The sequence below is a fragment of the Microcaecilia unicolor genome, chromosome 2 (assembly GCF_901765095.1).
Source record: "Microcaecilia unicolor chromosome 2, aMicUni1.1, whole genome shotgun sequence".
Lineage (NCBI taxonomy): Eukaryota > Metazoa > Chordata > Amphibia > Gymnophiona > Siphonopidae > Microcaecilia > Microcaecilia unicolor.
In genome coordinates, this window is record NC_044032.1 from 334,155,476 (window position 1) to 334,173,974 (window position 18,499).

Here is an 18,499-nt window from a genome sequence, read left to right on the forward strand (position 1 = left end):
AGATCTGATGGGGAAGGGGACAGAGTTGTGCTGGGGGGGAGGGGTAAGCTACAACAGCTGTAGTGTTGTGTGTGACTAAAAGGCCACTGCATTACACAGCTGGGCCCAAGCTACCAGTCCAGGCATCAAATTTTGTGACGATACATTAACTGTGTGCATAGTGAATTAAATGGAGGGCAGATTCAAGGGCACATCCCCTGTATTTACTACAAGACCGTTGCACTTACTGCACATTAAGTTTTGCTTTTAACATATGGTACATGCCAAATGTATCGCATTTTGGTAAAAGGGCCCCTGAAGCATTTGGGTATGCATCTAAGTAACTAAGCATACAGCTATAGGGTCACAAAGGAAAAGTGCATGCTCACCTAGTAATCCAGGATTAGGAAATCTCCAAGAATCATTGTATGTTGAATACTGTGGATGACTGTAAGGACTTCCAGAGAAATCACTCCCTAAGTTTAAGAGAAAAAATAGCATTTATAATACTACTGTATATTTTTAAAAAGCAGTTTAATTTAGGTATAGATGATATTGTACATTAAAAAGAAAACAACAAATACATATAGCACAAATATATTTTTCACAGATTATTACATGAAGAAGAATTAAGACCTGAAACCCCATTTTGCAAAGGATAACTAGGTAGGAAGTGGGACTTCTAAGTCTGAATGTTCCAAATTAAAAAAGTACTTTACAAAAGGCTGTGCTGATCATGGAACCTTTTGTAAAAATTAATATAATTCATTTGCTGGCACTTCCAGTAGTAACCACTATTTCTAAAAAAAAACACATTCAGAAAAACAGCATCATCACTTAGGGCTTTACACCTGTAAACAATAGTAACCACACATGTAAGTGCTGATCTTGCAATATACCATAGATAAGCATATATATATTGCCCTCATGTATGAGTTGCAACCCTAACTTTCCCCTTACATCCTGAGAAAATGTGGTGACTCACATCTAGGCTGTATTTGGAGGGCACCCGTTCTTGTGGCCAGCATATCCCCTTCCCATTTCTACGCCCTCCCCGGGGTCCAGCATCTCATCTCTTGTTCCCTTAGACAATGTCTCCCCTTCTCCTCACTATCCTCCAAAGATCCAAAATCTCATCTCCCATTCTCATGACTAGCATCTCCACTTTCCCTTCCCTTCAAACACCCCTCCCCTCATGTCTTGAGTCTCATCTCCCAATCCCTGGAGAGATCCTGTGGCCAGCATTGTCTCCCCCTTCCTTTTCCCATTTGGCCACTGTCCTCCATACCTCTTCCAGGTGTTGTGCAAAGGTGTTGTGCACCAGTGCAGGGACTTTCTGTACAGTCCTGCACTTAAGCATGCTGCAGCATTTTACCCTCTCACTAACAGGAAATGCATCATGGTTGCTCTTGAAAGACTGAGTCGTCTTTCCAAAGAGCTCCTGTGATGCATTTCCTGTTGAGATGAGGGTGGGACAGAGTAGGACACTTGAGCATAGGTCTGAAGAGGAAGGCCTTGCACCAGTGCACACCACTGTTGGAGTGCAAGAGGCATGGAAGACAGCAGCTGCATGGGGAAGGGAGGGAGGAGAAAATGTTGGACATGGGACCAGGTGGGGGGCATGGGATGCTGGACCCTGGGGGGGGGGGGGATAGGACAGAGAAGGAGAGATGCTGGACCTGGTGCAGGTGAGTAGGGAAGGGAAGGAAAATGCTAGATCCATGGGCAGACGTGTATTGTTGGCTCCTCAAATTTTTACTTTTAAATTGGTCATAAATTTTGCCTATAGGTGAGTATCTGTGGCAGATGTGTATTTATGCCACATGGAGCCAAGTGAAATAATTCTTCATTTGTAATTTTTGGAGGTGGTGTTAGACACCGCTGGGGGAAGCACAATTGCTTCCTCTATTACTGGTAGACTCCAGATCAAAAAAAAGATGTAATTTAACACGTGCCATGGAGCAGGTGTAAATGTTATGTTATCTGAGTGTTATAACCTGCCAAATCTTCCAAAAAATGAAATTCAAGGCTAGGTAACAAAAGAATATAAACTGATACATAAATCAGGATGTAACAAGAAAACTAAACAACAGAAGAAAACAAAACAAAGAAACTAAACAAAATAAATCAGCTATTAAAATTAGAAAAAAAATATGTTTTAAAAGCTTTATGAAAAGCAAATAAATTCTGTATAGAACGTAACTGTACTGGTAAACTGTTCCAGAGATGAATAACAGAAAACAGAAATGATACAGAAACTAGTGTTTTAAAATGAACGCATTTAGCGTATGGAAATATCAGAAGCATGAATTTGCAAGTTCTAGATGAAGCAAAATTCTTTAAAGTCTAAAAACCGCCCAATCAGCAGAACAGGTTCCACATAAAAATTTAAATACAAGAAATAGTACTTTAAAATGAATTTTTGCTCGAACCGGTAACCAATGCAGTTTAACCAACAATGGGGAGACGCTATTGTACTTTGAGCAGCGAAAGAGCATCCTTGCTGCTGAGTTTTGAATCATTTGAAATTTGGAGAACTGATTACACATTAATCTTATATATAAGGAATTACAATAATCAAGTGTTGAAAGAATTGACAATTGCACAATGTTTGTGAAATGTTCAAATAAAAAATATGAACGTATGAAATGTAACTGTTTAAGTTTAAAGAAAGACTTATGTATGACATGTTTTATTTGAAACTCCATTGAAAGTGAAGAGTAGAGGGACACTCTTAAAACTCTAGATTCTTGATCAACTCTGATGGAAAATCCATTATCAAGTGTAAAAGTTTGTGGAATATTAGGATGGTCAAGCCCAAACCAGAGAATCTTTGTTTTATCCTTGTTCAATTTAAGTCTCATGGCTTTTGACCATGCTACTATCTTCTCTACATAAATATTAATTTTAGAGTCAAGAGTTCCAATAACCGTATCTACAGGAATCAGGAGAAAAATATCATCAGCATATGACCAAAGTTTAACATCTGTTCCAAGGGAAAGTTGACCTAATGTACTCATATGCAAGTTATACAACATAGAAGATAAAGGAGAACCCAAGGTAATGTTAACAGGAAGATTTTAAAATATACTTTGAAAAATGGGAATACACATATTTTCTTGGACTACCCAAACCACACCCAGTAATACCCCCTTTAAGCCTATGTATGCTGTGGCATCTATGGTTTAACTAGCAGCATGATAGAATTGGCATTTATATGTGTAGATCATTTACATATGTAAAAGCTGTGCAACCCTTCTATCATGACCAACACAGTAAAATACTGCAGATGGATCTTCCTAATTTTTTACCTTTGGGGCCTATTTACTAAGCTTTGATAACTCATTAACACGTTAAATACTGAAATCATCTCTCAATGGGCTGGATTCTGTAAATGGCATCTAAAATCTAGACACGTCCGAAAAAAGCGCTTAGTACTACTCTACACAATACCCCACATTCTAAATAGTGCACCTAGAGATCCGCACCAAAATCAGTGTGGGTTCTATAACAATGTGTGTAACTTAACAAGCTTAACAAGCTAATGAACACTGATAACAGCACTTAAGCAATAATGAGCAAAATTGGCACTTATTAGAATTTATGCACACAGCTCGCTAAGCGTATTCTGTAACGAAGTGCACCAAACTTCTAACGCACGCAGGCAAAAAGGGGCATGGTTATGGGCGTGGAAATGGGTGTTCTGAAATTTACACACGTAGTTATAAAATATGGCCCTTCAGTTGCTAGTGGCAGTCTCTGGATCTACCCTCTGCCACATTTCGCCCATTACATCGGAGGAGGTAAGATGCGGCAGAGGAAAGAATCAGGGGCTGGCTGAAGGCAGCCTGTCATGCTGCTGCTGCTGCTGCAAGCGAACAACATAAACTTTACAGGACTGTGAGAGAATGAGAGAGGTGAGGGAGAAGGGCTAGAACCACAGGGTGAAGGGGAGAGACCGGCTGGAGGGGGGGGAGAAAGGCTTAACTTGCTGTCTAGATAAGGTCAGAGATTGGGTATTTTGGTGCCCTTATTGGCATCCTGGGCCATAGCCTTACCTGGTCTGGACCCTGTGGTTAAGCCGGTCCTGTCTACATTTAGATGCAGCCACTTTAGTCACTGAAAACATGGTGTGAATACCTGCGCCTAAATGTAGGCCTTTTCCCCAAATTCTATAACAACGCATGTAAATCTGAGTAATGCCTTGACATGCCCACACTCCTCTCATGGCCATGCCTCCTTTTCAGTTACACGTGTTAGAATTTATGGGTATCTATTTTTAGAATATGCCTAAAAAGAAGCATGCAAAAATTCCAATTATTGCCAATTAGTGATAATAATGGGTTGTTACTGGCTAATTATCATCACTGTTTGGCTCATTGTTCAATTAAGTAGCAAGCGTAAACTGGGCACACGTCCAATTTAATGCATGCTACTCACTGGGGAAAGGCGCCCCCGACCGGTGATACAGGCAAACTAGGAACCGATTATTGTGATTGCAGCTGGTAATCGAGACGGAAGGTCTGAACCCCTTCCTCTGTAACAGATGTGTTCCTTTTCCTGGTCATTCCCGTCTCCCTTTTCCTAAAGGAATAGAGGTTGGTTGTTCACTACTTCATTTGTGGGGATAAGGCCTACCAGTCACTGCTTACCACTGGCGTAGCACTTGTTTCTTGGCTATTCTCTTACCTTTTTCTTCTTTTCTCGGAGTTCAATGCATCTGCTGACCCCTTTGTATGGGGGTGAAGATCCATACCTTCACCTATATCTGCTTCTGAAGATAGGGAAGCATCCCTTGTCCTTGCACTTGAGTATGTAACTACTGCTTCTCCCTTGTCTGGATGCCATTAGGGCCCTCTGCACTTGCTGCTGAATATGGTACTTCTATTAGGCATTTGCAGGCTGTGGTAGAAATCACTTTGCACTATCACAGTCACGCCATCCTGGCTTTACAGTCCCAGATAGATGATGTAATCTAATATGGTACTGATACACGCTTTGCTGTGGATATGCTTTCGGCATATGTGGGTGGGGTATGCAGTGTTATTAATTCTTCCACCTGTTCCCTTGCTGATTTTATACACTTCAAGTTCATGCTGACCTCCTTCCAATCTGCTCTTTTGCTTGCCAAGCAGGACTATTACATCCAACTGACTAATTCTCTCGGCTCAAACCCTCGTCTTCTCTTCGCCACACTGAATTCTCTCCTCAGGGTGCCTCCTTCTCCAACTCCCTCCTCACTATCTCCTCAGACCCTAGCTGAGTTTTTCCACGACAAGGTTCAGAAGATAAACCTCGAATTCTCATCCATGCCACCCCCACCTCTTTCTCCCCTTGTCCCTTCCCCTATCTCCCTAGCTCCCCGTCCTTTTCCTCCTTTCCCGAAGCCACTGATGAAGAAACAACTCATCTTCTCTCCTTCTTTAAACGAACTACCTGTTCCTCTGATCCCATTCCTACCCACCTTCTTAACACCATCTCTCCTACTCTCACCCCTTTTATCTGTCATATCCTCAATCTTTCACTTTCCACTGCGACAGTTTCTAATGCCTCCAAACATGCTTTGGTCACACCACTCCTTAAAAGCCTTCACTTGACCCTACCTGTCCTTCCAACTATCGACCTATCTCCCTCCTCCCCTTCCTCTCCAAGATACTTGAATGCATTCACTGCCGCTGTCTTGACTCTCTTTCATCTCATCCTGTTCTTGATCCACTCCAATCTGGCTTTCGCCCTCTTCATTCTACTGAAACTTCACTTACAAAAGTTTCCAACGACCTGTTTCTGGCCAAGTCCAAAGGTCTCTATTCTGTCCTCATCCTTCTCAATCTATCCACCGCTTTTGACACTGTTGATCACAGCCTACTCCTTGATACGCTGTCTTCACTTGGATTCCAGGGCTCTGTTCTTTCCTGATTCTCCTCCTACCTCTCGCTTCACACATTTAGTGTACACTCTGGTGGATCCTCTTCCACTTCTGTCCCACTACCAATCGGTGTACCTCAAGGTTCTGTTCTTGGTCCTCTCCTGTTGTCCATCTACACTTCTTCCCTTGACTCTCTGATATCATCCCATGACTTTCAATACCATCTCTACGCTGACGACTCCCAGATCTACCTCTCTACCCCCGAAATCTCAACCAGCATCCAGACCATTGTTTCAGCCTGCCTGATATCACTGCCTGGACTTCTCAACGTCATCTGAAACTTAACATGGCCAAGACCGAGCTTCTCATCTTTCCCCCTAAACCCACCTCTCCTCTCCCCCCTTTCTCTATTTCTGTGGATAGCACTTTCATTCTCCCTGTCTCATCAGCTCATAACCTTGGGGTCATCTTTGACTCCTCTCTCGCCTTCTCTGCTCACATTCAGTAGATGCCAAAACCTGTCGTTTCTTTCTCTATAGCATCAGCAAAATCCATCCCTTCATCTCTGAGCACTCTACCAGAACCCTTATCCACACTCTTATTACCTTTCACTTAGATTACTGCAACCTGCTTCTCACTGGCCTCCCACTTAGCCATCTCTCTCCTCTTCAATCAGTCCAAAACTCTGCTGCGTGACTCATTTTCCGCCAAAGTTGCTATGCTCACATTAGCCCTCTCCTCAAGTCACTTCACTGGCTCCCTATCCATTTGGCCACCTTTAAATCTAGACTGAAAGCCCACCTCTTTAACATTGCTTTTGACTCATAACCACTTGTAACCACTCGCCTCCACCTACCCTCCTCTCTTCCTTCCCGTTCACATGAATTGATTTGATTTGCTTACTTTATTTTTTTTTTGTCTATTAGATTGTAAGATCTTTGAGCAGGGACTGTCTTTCTTCTATGTTTGTGCAGCGCTGCGTATGCCTTGAAGCACTATAGAAATGCTAAATAGTAGTAGTAGTAGTTTTCGCATAGGGAGTGGCCTAGTGGTTAGAGTGGTGGACTTTGGTCCTGATGAACTGGGTTCGATTCCCACTGCAGGCACAGGCAGCTCCTTGTGACTCTGGGCAAGACACTTAACCCTCCATTGCCCCAGGTACAAATAAGTACCTGTATATAATATGTAAGCCGCATTGAACCTGCTATGAGTGGGAAAGCGTGGGGTACAAATGAAAGAAAAAAAAATTCAAACTTCTCTTACTGACCTATAAGTGCATTCACTCTGCCACTCCCCAGTACCTCTCCACTCTTGTCTCTCCCTATGCCCCCCCTCGGATACTCCGCTCTGTAGATAAATCTCTCTTGTCTGTCCCTTTCTCCTCTACTGCTAATTCCAGACTCCGTTCCTTTTATCTCGCTGCACCTCACGCTTGGAATAAACTTCCCGAGCCTGTACGTTGTAAACGAGCCCGCTGTGCCAGTTTGTGGGGGAAGGAAGCCTCCTCCCCCCCCCCCCCGAATAGCCAGAACTATACAAAATGCCAGCAGTTGAGACTTTAAAATATTTTTTTATTTTCCAAGTTCATGACAAACACTTCAGGTAATATGTGCTCAGTCTTTTAGGACATGGCTCCCCCTACTTAGCCAGTTATCAAGACCAACAGCCTTATAACATCAGGGCATTTAGTACCTTCCTGGTTTTGAGAGGCTCCTCCTGGCCCTCCTGCCTTGAGACCTTCTCTCCCAGGCACCAGGCACACCCAATCAAGCAGCACACATTAGGCATTTGGCTTCCCCCCTCAAGCAGCAAACATTAAGCATCTGGCTTCCCCTTCCTAAAGAAGCCTTTCCAATTTCCACAGAGTCTCTCCAAACTAATCAGGTTTAAGCTTGGGGGAACCCGGTTGGGTAATTCTTCCACCCACCTCCCCAACAGTCAAGGGTTCCCCAAAGCAAACAGTTCTCACCCAAGAAAGCAGGCTTCTCTATTCAAGCAGGGTTTAAATAAAAATAATTTTCAACCAAGGTAGCTTTTCAAACCTTCAGGTACTACACTCCTCAGGGCTCTCAGGCTCCCATTTCATTCTGCTTTCTTTTCCCTGCTCAACCTGATTAACCCCCTCTTCTATCCAATCCTCCTCCTGCTTCTCACCCCACCCCTCCCTATTACAGGTGGGCAGCATGATACACTGATTGCGGGTCCAGGGAACTGGGCTCCTTCATTCTCCCTCCCTCTTGTGGTCAGAGACGGTATATGGCCAGCTTGCCTATCCCCTGGGCTCTCACTGCTGGGACTGGAAATGCATTCTGGGAGATGTAGTTTAGGGTTTTGCCATGAGCGTAGATTGGGGGGGGCGAGGGGGGGCATTGCCCCCCCAAACGAGTCGCACCAGCGAACTGGTGGGGCTTAATTGTGTCTTCCCCGCCGGCGCTGCCTCGGTCTCTGACTCCCTGCAGCATTTTTGTCCGTCGCCGTCAGCGCTGTCATTCATTCTCACAGGCAGCCTCGTTCCCGCTCCCCTTTGCCGCTTCCACTCCTCCGACCGGCTCTCTCTGATGCACTTCCTGTTAAACAGGAAGTGCATCAGAGAGAGCCGGAGGACGCGGCAAAGGGGAGCGGGAACGAGGCTGCCTGTGAGAATGAATGGCAGCGCTGACGGCGACGGACAAAAATGCTGCAGGGAGTCAGGGACTGAGGCAGCGCCGGCGAGGAAGAGCGAGGCAGCATGCTGGCTGGTGGCAGGGAGAGACAGTCACAGGAGCACTGTTGAGGTGATGGGGTAATGCTAGGTAGAGGTGAGCGAGAGAGGTGGGAAATGTTGGTGGGGGGAGATGCATGGGGGAGAGAGAGGGAGAAATAATACTGGATGTGGAGGAGGAGGGAGGGACAGCAAGAGAAAAGGGGAAATGTTGGAACATGGAAGTGGGAGGGAGGGAGACAGAGAGAGATGCTGTATGGGGATGGGAGAGATGCTAAAAGGGGAAGGAAGAGAACGAAAGAGATAGATGTTGGGCCCAGGGTGCAAGGAAGAGAGATACTGAGAGTGATGTGGGCAGTGGGAGAGAAGAAGGAGGGAAGAGAGGTTGTACATGGGGATGGATGAGAGGGAGGGATAGATATACATTAGAGGGGAAAGAGAAAAAGAGGGAGATTGTGGATCCAGGGACAGAAGGGAGTGAGGGAGAAATGCTGGACAATTGGAGGGAGGGGAGAGAGAGAGGAAGAAATGCTGGACCACAGGGAGGGGGGGGGGGCTGGAAGATACTGGGGTGTGGATGTGTGTGTGGAAGGGACAGGGAGATATTAGGCTACAAGGGGAGAAAGGGAGCAGGCGTGCTGGGCTAGAAGGTTGGAGGGAGGAAGATGCTGCAAATGGTGGAACTATTTGGGAGAGGCCAAAGGGGAGGTGGGAAGGAAACAAATGAGAGGATGATAGTGATGGGGGGGGGCAGAAATGTGGTAATGGAGAGTTGATTAAAGATGAAAGGAAATGGAAGGTTGGAGGAAGGACTGAGAAGAGGAATGGGGCAGCTAGTGGGTGAGAGAAGGAAATGGAATTTGATAGCTGAAAACTAAAAAGGAGAAGGATGAGGACGAGGGTGAAATTTAAGTGAACAGAGAGGCAGCAAAGAAAAAAAACAGAGGAAACAGCTAAAAAAGAAATAATGTGTCAAAGGTAGGTGTAGTGAAGGAATGGAATAAGACAGGAGAGAAGAGAAAAGACAAATGGACAGCAAGCAGTTGAAGGAGAATTAGCAGAAAGACAGGAAAAGAGGAAACTGGAACCAGCATGATTGAACAGTAAAATGTCCAGACAACAAAGGTACAAAAAAGTATTTTATTTTGAATCTATTAAATGGAATATCAAATGGAAAGAAGACACTGCATAAAACAGAAGACACTGGGACCAAAGCGAATAGAAAAACTAAATGATCAGACAACAAAGGTAGAAAAAAGTATTTTATTCAGAATTTATTAATTGGAATATGTCAGCTTTCTGTGAAATTTTGCATGTAAGTTTCAATTTTTCTGGTATTGCTGCATGCTGAGTCTGACATCGAGTTAACTTTCCAGTTCAGTATTTTGCCTTCATATTTTTTGCTTTCTAGTTCCTTGTGTCATGTCTGTTGTGTCATGTGTTTTTCACGAGGTAGTGTATTGGTGTTTTAGAGCCTGGTGTAATTACAGTTCTGCCTTTTCACGCATAAGGTTGCAGCTCGTCCTGTCCTTGGAATTAGTGCTGTTATGGTTTAGTAAGGTTATGAGTGTGTTTTTGCACAAGTTTGTGTATAGTGTGTTGCAGTGGAGAGATTGTGTGTTGGCTTTACTGAGGTGGCACCAAAACATCAGAAAGGGTGTAGAGCCTAAATCATGACACACTACCTCTTGAAGGATCTACATATAGAGCTTATGCATTTCTAAGGTCAACACTGGCATGGTATGGGAAAAGGGGTGGGGAAATACTACTGGAGTGGAAGAAGGAAAGAAGGAAGGGAGAAAGAGCTGGCTTGATATCTCATACATATTCATTATGGTTATTCTCAAAAAAAGCCAGCTTTTTTTCCCTTCCTTCCTTCCTCCATATTAGCATATTCATTTGCATATGTATATATGCAAATGAATATGCTAATATGCTCCGCCCCATCCTTTGCCCCCCCAAATGAAACAGTCAAACTACACCTATGGGTTTTGCTGCTTCATTCTATACATCTGGGATGTAGCCTTGTCACAACGTCTAGCCCCGTCTTTGGCCATTTTCAAGTCCAGGCTAAAAGCCCACCTCTTTGACACTGCTTTTGACTCCTAACCTCTACTCACTTGCCCTGTACCCCACCTCTTTAAGTCCCTTTAATTCTCTTTAATTCTTAGTTGTTCTATCTGTTTACCTGTCTTTTTAGATTGTGAGCTCTTTGAGCAGGGACTGTCTTTTCGTGTATGGTGTACAGCGCTGCGTATGCCTTGTAGCGCCATAGAAGTAATAAGTAGTAGTAGTAGTAGTTGTACATTGTTGAATTCTCAGTCTGACCTTGTTGTCAGTGCTGTTCAAGATATGCTGTCAATCACACATGTAAGTACTGATAACTACTAGGGTGGTTTAGACTGGTCTTGGTGGTCCTCCTTTATGGGTTGGTTTCAGAATCTTGGAGAAGGTTTATGTGGGGGTTTTTAGTTTCAACAGTTTTTATTGATGATTCAGCATATTAACATTACAGCAAGGTCCACCGATAAACTAGTTATCAAAACAGACTGAACAAGGCAAGGTGGAATTCCATCATCAAAATTTTTTAACATTTTCTCCCCTCCCCCTCTTGAACTATTGAATTTCTACCCAAATTATACTTAGAACAAGTAGTTGTAACAGTTTTGCAGTCCTGCAACCCCTCCCACAGATGACAACCACACCACACTGCACTCCAGTCCTCCCCTCACCCCTCCCACCACACTCCCCCCGAACAACAGAGCAAGGAGAAACGAGAGATACACCCCAATCAAGTTCCACCATCACCCAACTAAACATCACAAATCCCATCCCTCCCACCCACCCCAACTCCCCCCTCTTTCTTGAATACAACCTTATAAGGGTGGTATAACATGAAGTGAAATAGACACACCTGCCCTACTAAGCGAGAAAGCAAAACGCTACCCCATTTCTTCAATCCACTCCCCAAATCCTATAGTGACTTAAGCCAGACTTATACCTAAGTGTGAATCCCTCCCCCCCCCCCCCCCCCCAGCAACTTCTACTGTATCCCTACCTTCCTCATCACCCAATCTGTTCTTGTGGGGCCTGAGTCCTTATAACCCCACCAGGCCACTAAGTAAATGAAGCCCCATGAATTATTCCCCTCCCACCCTCCTGATACCCCTCCCATCATACAGAATGCTAAGTATCTTCCTCCTAAATTTCAGCAATTCCACAATTGCCCATCCAATCATAGCTCGTTTAGCACCAAGCTCCTTCCACGAGAGGATAACGACGACAAGTATGGACCCAAGAGCTTCAAAAAATGCATCTTTCACCTGTGTGAGCCCCTCACCTCCCTTGCCTCCCAGACCATCAATTGATGAAGTTGGTTACGCCAATGCCAGTATGCTGGCGGTCCCTCTGACGTCCAAGATGTCAAGATACATTTCCTCGCTAATAAGAAAGGCTTCCGAGGCAGTAATGTGGCCGACGCCACCCTTCCCCCTCTTGGACCAGGGTTGTCCAACAGTGATATAGATGGAGTACACAGCAGTGGGCGTCGAGTTATACACGAGAGATATCTGAAAATTTGCTTCCAAAATCACTGGATTTTGTCGCAACCCCAAAAAACATGATAAAATGAATTATCTGAAAGTTTGCATTTGGGACAAAGTACAGAAGACAATCCCCCTTATCGAACCATCTGTACCTGAGTGCCCTATGTAAAACCCGAAAGTAACATTCTCTATAACTTGCATTACTTGTAAGCCTCGGTATACTTTTTATTGAGAAAAGCACATCCCAAGATTCCAAGGACAGACCCATATCATGTTCCCATCGACGACGAATTAAATCTAGATCTTTAGTTCCCCCCCAAAGCCCACAGCGTGCTATGTATGCCGGAAATGGATGTGGCATGTTATGAGATAGTATCAAAAAACTCCCGTACCCTCGCAACATTCCACCTTGCAACAAGTCTTTACAAAGCAATTGCACATAATGCTTGAGTTGACAATACGCAAATTTGTCTCCACAGTTTATTCCCTCTTGACCTTTCAGCACAGCTAAAGAAGCCTCCTTCAGAATTCAAAACCTTTTCCAGACTAGTGAGTCCCAGTCGGTCCCAAATCAAAATGTTCTGTTATCAAGACCAGGTGGGAAAGAGGGGGGTACCACGCAGAGGGAGCAGCTCGGTAACATGTGGATCCCCTCCAAGACTCTTCACCAAGAAGCGCCAAGCCTCCCATAAGGGTTTCAAAAGTATCGAGGTTTGCAACCCAGCCGGTATGAACGAGCGGTCCATGTGTAACAAAGAAATCAAAGTATACGGTGCAAAGAACTCACGTTCAAACTGCAGCAGAGTAAACCAGCTCTGTGAAAACACCCAGTCCCAGACACTACATAAGAGGCAGGCCAAGTTATAAAAATGTAGATTGGGTAGACCCATCCCCCCCTGTGCCCAGTTGCCTAATAAGAACTGATAGCGTACCTTTGGCTTCTTCTTAGTCCAACAAAATCTGCTAACCAAACGGTTGAAACGTCAGATATCTTTGTTCAGCAAGCGTATAGGCAAAGTTTGTAATAGGTACAGCCATCGGGGCAATATGACCATGCATATTAGGCTTATTCGACCTGCAAGAGGCAGTGGTAAGACCTGCCACTTATCTAGTTGTAATTCCAAGTTTTGCAGCATCTTGTTTACATTAAGATCATAAAGGGCTGACACACGAGTTGTGAGAAGAATCCCCAAGTATACAAAACAATTGCACGCCCATTTCAGCGGAAAAGTCCCCGTTCAATGCAGCTCAATCTCAACGGTAGTTGCCAAGGCTTCGGATTTGTCAAGATTTAAACGCAAGCCTGCAAAATCTCCATACTCTGTGAAATTCTCCAATAGGGCAGTGAGAGAGGCTTGGGGTTTTGTTAAGATTACCAAAAGATCATCTGCAAAAGCTGCCACTTTAAATTCCACTGTTCCTAGTGCTATCTCCTGTATTTCCGGATTCCAATAAATATCTCGTATAAGTGGGTCCAAGGTTAAGACAAGCAAAAGAGGCGATACAGGGCAACCCTGATGAGTACCCCGGGCAATCACAAAATCGTCAGATAAGTGATCATTGACCATAACCCTTGCCCTTGGGTTGCTATATAGTGCCCTAATTGCTGCCACAAACCAGCTTCCGACGCCATATGCTGCAAGGGTATCAAATAAAAAATCCCAAACCGCCCGTTCAAATGCCTTTTCGGCATCGAAGCTGACCAGCAGTGCTGGCAACCCCCTCGCCATGGGGCCTATCACAGGTAGGGAAACAGAGTTCAAGAAAACAGATGTGGGTTAGATACTGTAGCAAGTGTCAGATTTAGAGGCATAAATGGAGCTATTCACACACTGTTGGGTGGGGGTGAGGGGTTGGTTTGAGACCTGCATGGAGGTGCTGTCTCCAGCCTCCTCCCGTTACCCTTTGAATGAATGCACTTGAGTGATTGTTAGCTTATATGCCTAGGTATTTCTGATTGCATATCTCTGTAACTGTATTATCTTTTCTATAGCTGTCTCCTCTTTTCTGTACTAAGAAAGAATTTCTGCATTTAATTTTGTGTAAGTGTGTGGTGAGTAAGATTACTGAATAAAAGATATTTGCTGGATAAGTAAGTCTTCAGTCTCAGAAGGGATAATGTGAGTGACAGTGTGCGAGGAGAGAAACAAGTGCTGCAGGGATTGGGTGTGTGAGGTAGGGTGGGGTGTCCTTGGGAGCGAGGCTTGGGACCCCTAGCCTGATTTCTGACTCATATAGCATAAGCGAAATCAAAATCCCTTTATATGTTTCAAGCTACAGGAGTATTTTCCAAATTGCTTCAAGTTCTACAAACATTTTGTAAAATATTCAGAAAATTGTGCATGTCCTAATTTAGATTTCCCTTTTTTTCAACCAGATGGCCTAAGTAAAATCAGTGTTTAAGTATGTTAGTTTATCATGCTGCTTTGGATCATAATACCAACTAGCACAGACAGCACTGGCTATCTCACTTTAAATATATGAACTTGCATCCAAAGCTTCTTAAAGAAATTAGAGCCACAACCTTTACATTCAATGGGACAAAACAAGAACTGGCTGAATGTCTCACCAATGACTTGAGCCTTGTGGTAACCCAATGAGCCTTTCATCTTTGTTTAGCATAGTTACTGTTGTCTAGATTCATTTTATGTAGAATAAAATCTCATTTTATGTAACATTCTGTAATTATCCTTCCTTAGTAATTAGTTATCTTTGAGTCTTAGTCTTTTGAATTCTCTGTTAGAATTGTGTACAGCTTCCAAGCTTAATTGTAGACAAAAAGGAAGAAGAAATCTGGTAACAGCAGGTGACTTCAGGAGTACTGCTGTCCCTGCTACCAAAAGAGAAGAAGTGGGAGTGTATATGTGGATGGTTTCCTACATAGAAGGCTACTGGAATGAGCTGTAAAATATAATGGTGCCGATATTCAGATCGTGGGAGGTAAACGGGCTGCCTCCCGAAGTTGGCACTGAGCCCGGATATTTAATGCTGGGTCGTTTCCGGTGACCGGCACTAAATATCAGGGTGTTTTATAGCCAGTTTTAACTTAACCAGCCAAGCCAATATTCAACACTGGCTGGTTAAGTTGAAACCCAAAGATATTCTAGCTATTTCTGTGGTATAATTTGGCCACCAAACTTAGCTGCTGAGGGGCTGAATATATCATACAATATAACCAGCAATCCACTAAGCACTAACTGACGATATTAAGCGGGAGATAGCTGGCTATCTCCTGCTGAATATTGCAGGATAGCTAGTTAAGTACAATTTAACCGGTCAGGAGCCATTCCTGGACAGTTCAATAGTTTTATATATCATCCGGAGTGAGTTTACAGAATAGCTAGGGCTTCTGGTTTTGATTTTAACTGATAAAACATCAATAAAACATTTGATGTAAAAATAAGATAGGTGTTTACCCTCAAATTCTATAAATGGCTCCTAAAGTTAGGCATGCAATCCCGCACCCATTTAAAAAAATAGGGTCAGTTTCGCACATAACATAATTAGCTAATTGGTGTTAAATTGGAAATAAGTATTTAGGCACTTCCATTTTCACCAGCCATAAGTGGTCACGCCTAAAGGTAGGCATGTTACTGTGGACTTATGCTAGTATTCTATAGCAGATCTGGTGTGCAGTTGTGTTATACAAAATACTCTCTCAGTCTTCCATTGGTTTATCATATATCCTCCACTCAGTTTTTTTTTACTTTTTCTGTGGTGATGACTCCTAAGTGACACAACAGTACATATTTCATTCCACCAGAAAAGGTACCCAGCAATGGTAGCTGTGGTGTGAAATGACTGATACAGAAGCAAAAAGCAGGAAGAGTAGGCTCTTCTCAAAAACCGGAGGAGACGTAATGATGGAAATCAAATCTTTATTGCAAGAAAACCAGAAATGACTCAACACAGCAGCCGTGTTTCGGCCCCCAAGCACCTTCCTCAGGAGTCTTATGATGTATAGTTGATTATGAAAAAAAGATGTCTTTATTAAATCAATAGTCACAAACAATATAAATATAATCCAAAGTTAAACAAGAAAATAACACCGGACTCTCAAAATAGCTTCAATGAAGAAACAACATGGCTCCTGTGTTGAGTCGTTTCTGGTTTTCTTGCAATAAAGATTTGATTTCCATCATTACATCTCCAGTTTTTGAGAAGAGCCTACTCTTCCTACTTTTTGCTTCTGCATCCTTTGACGTAGGAAACTAGCGCACCTCCACCTTTTTTTTTTGCAGCGGGCACAGACCTCAGGAAGTAGACCATGGCTTAACGGGAATTGGGTCCTGAGTACCAAAGCAATTGTAGGAAAAAAGGAAATGGATAAGAATAGCTTCCCCTCTTCCTCACTCAGGAAAGGGTTGAAGTTCACAGCTAAACATTTCAGATTCAGTAGAATGTGTTCCTCTGGTAAGAGAGCCACAAGTGTGAATCAGTTAAGGTGTTTGGACAAAGCTGTGTGTTTTTATTCTGAAAATCTTCCAGAGAAAGATCAGGTGCCCCTCTGAGAATATCTGGACTTACAGGAGAAGGTCCTGAAAGTCAAGGTGAAAGAAGAAGCCGGAGAGTAGAAGAGATTTTTGACACTTTGGGGGTATTTCCCTACTGCCCCAGCTAGCTTACTGAGCCTATGGGGGAGTGGGAGGGGAAGGAGAGGAAGTTTGGATTTAGTTCACAACTTTTCAGCAGTAGCTCAAGGTGAGTTGCATTCAGGTACTGTAAGTATTTCTCTGTCCCCTCCCCCCCCCCCCCCCCAGGACTCACAATCCAAGTTTGTTTCTGAGGCAATGGAGGGTAAAGTGACTTTTCCAGTATCACATGGAGCATCAGTCTCCTAGGTACAGAATGAGAATTTGCAGGAAATGTCCACACCCAGAGGGGTTCTAAAAGCTCAAGGAGGAGGACTGGGGGGGGGGGGGGGGTTGGAAGGTGTTTTGCAGGTTCTAGAAGCAGTAGCACACATAAGGAGAAGATCCACCTGTTTGAACAGAAGTGCATGCCTGTCATCCAGGGAACAGAGGATCTACAAATTCAGAGATGACAAACAAGACTAAGGGGCTCAGGTTTGAAACAAAAAACCTCCAAAATGCGGCACAAGGCAGCAGATGGACTTGTTTTGCCAAAATGTCCAAATCACTATTGTTGAAACCAATTTTAAGACATGTTTCTATGCAGTTAGTATGCAGTGCATTCAAATCACAAGGGGGCATGTTAGGGGCATATTAGGGGTGGGATTTGGACATTCCCAAAACTTGGACTTTTTTTCCATAATGGAACAAAGCAGAAACATCCAAGGCTAAAAGTTAGACATTTTGATCTAGACCTGTTTTTAGAACAAATAAGGCACAAAAGGTGCCCTAAATGACCAGATGACCACTAGAAGGAATCAGGGATGACTATACAATATAGGAGGTGTAATGGTGAGATGTGTACCTGGGACCTTTTACGTGACTGCAGTGCCCCCTAGGGTGCCCCACTGCTCTGCTGGGATGTCTGTGTGGCCAGTCTACTAAGAATGCTGGCCCTCCCATACATCCCAATGTGGCTTGTTTTTGTCTGTTTTTCCCTTAAACTTTTTTTTTGTTTGAAAGTGGTCTAAAAAGATAGGTGCACAGAACACAAAAACATCTAGTACATGGCCATTTTCAAAACAAAAAGATAGATGTTTTTCTGGTTCAAAACTGTTTGTCACTTGATTTTTGGACATTTTCGGTAAAATGTCCAAAATCATATTTAGATGTCATATCGAAAATGCCCCACTAAAGCTTCTAAACAGGAGAAAATAAGTTCAAAAGCTTCAGAGAAGTAAACTAAAGACTTTCAGTCCATATTTCTTCATCCTAGTGATTTGAACTGCTTTATATTTTTGCTTTAATTACTTAGGGGAGTAGCCTAGTGGTTAGTGCAATGGACTTGGATCCTGGGGAACTGAGTTCAATTCCCACTGCAGCCCTTGTGACTCTGGGCAAGTCACTTAACCTTCCATTGCCTCTGGTACAAAATAACTACTACTACTACTACTTAACATTTCTAGAGCGCTACTAGGGTTACGCAGCGCTGTACAATTTAACAAAGAGAGACAGTCCCTGCTCAAAGAGCTTACAATCTAATAGACAAGTGAATGGTCGGTCCGATAGGGGCAGTCAAATTGGGGCAGTCTGGATTCACTGAACGGTAAGGGTTAGGTGCCGAACGCAGCATTGAAGAGGTGGGCTTTAAGCAAAGACTTGAAGACGGGCAGGGAGGAGGCTTGGCGTAAGGGTTCAGGAAGGTTGTTCCAAGCATAGGGTGAGGCGAGGCAGAATGAGCGGAGCCTGGAGTTGGCGGTGGTCGAGAAGGGTACTGAAAGGAGGGATTTATCCTGTGAACGGAGGTTACGGGCGGGAACGTAAGGGGAGATGAGGG

General features: G+C 43.7%; 1 protein-coding gene across 1 annotated transcript in view; it reads right to left on the minus strand.

Annotated features, from left to right (window-relative positions):
• The window catches only part of PAX5 (paired box 5), a 790,496-nt gene that overhangs the window by 62,532 nt on the left and 709,465 nt on the right, over positions 1–18,499 (minus strand). The window contains 1 exon segment of the mRNA XM_030194363.1: positions 369–455. Coding sequence (XP_030050223.1) covers positions 369–455 — 87 coding nt within the window.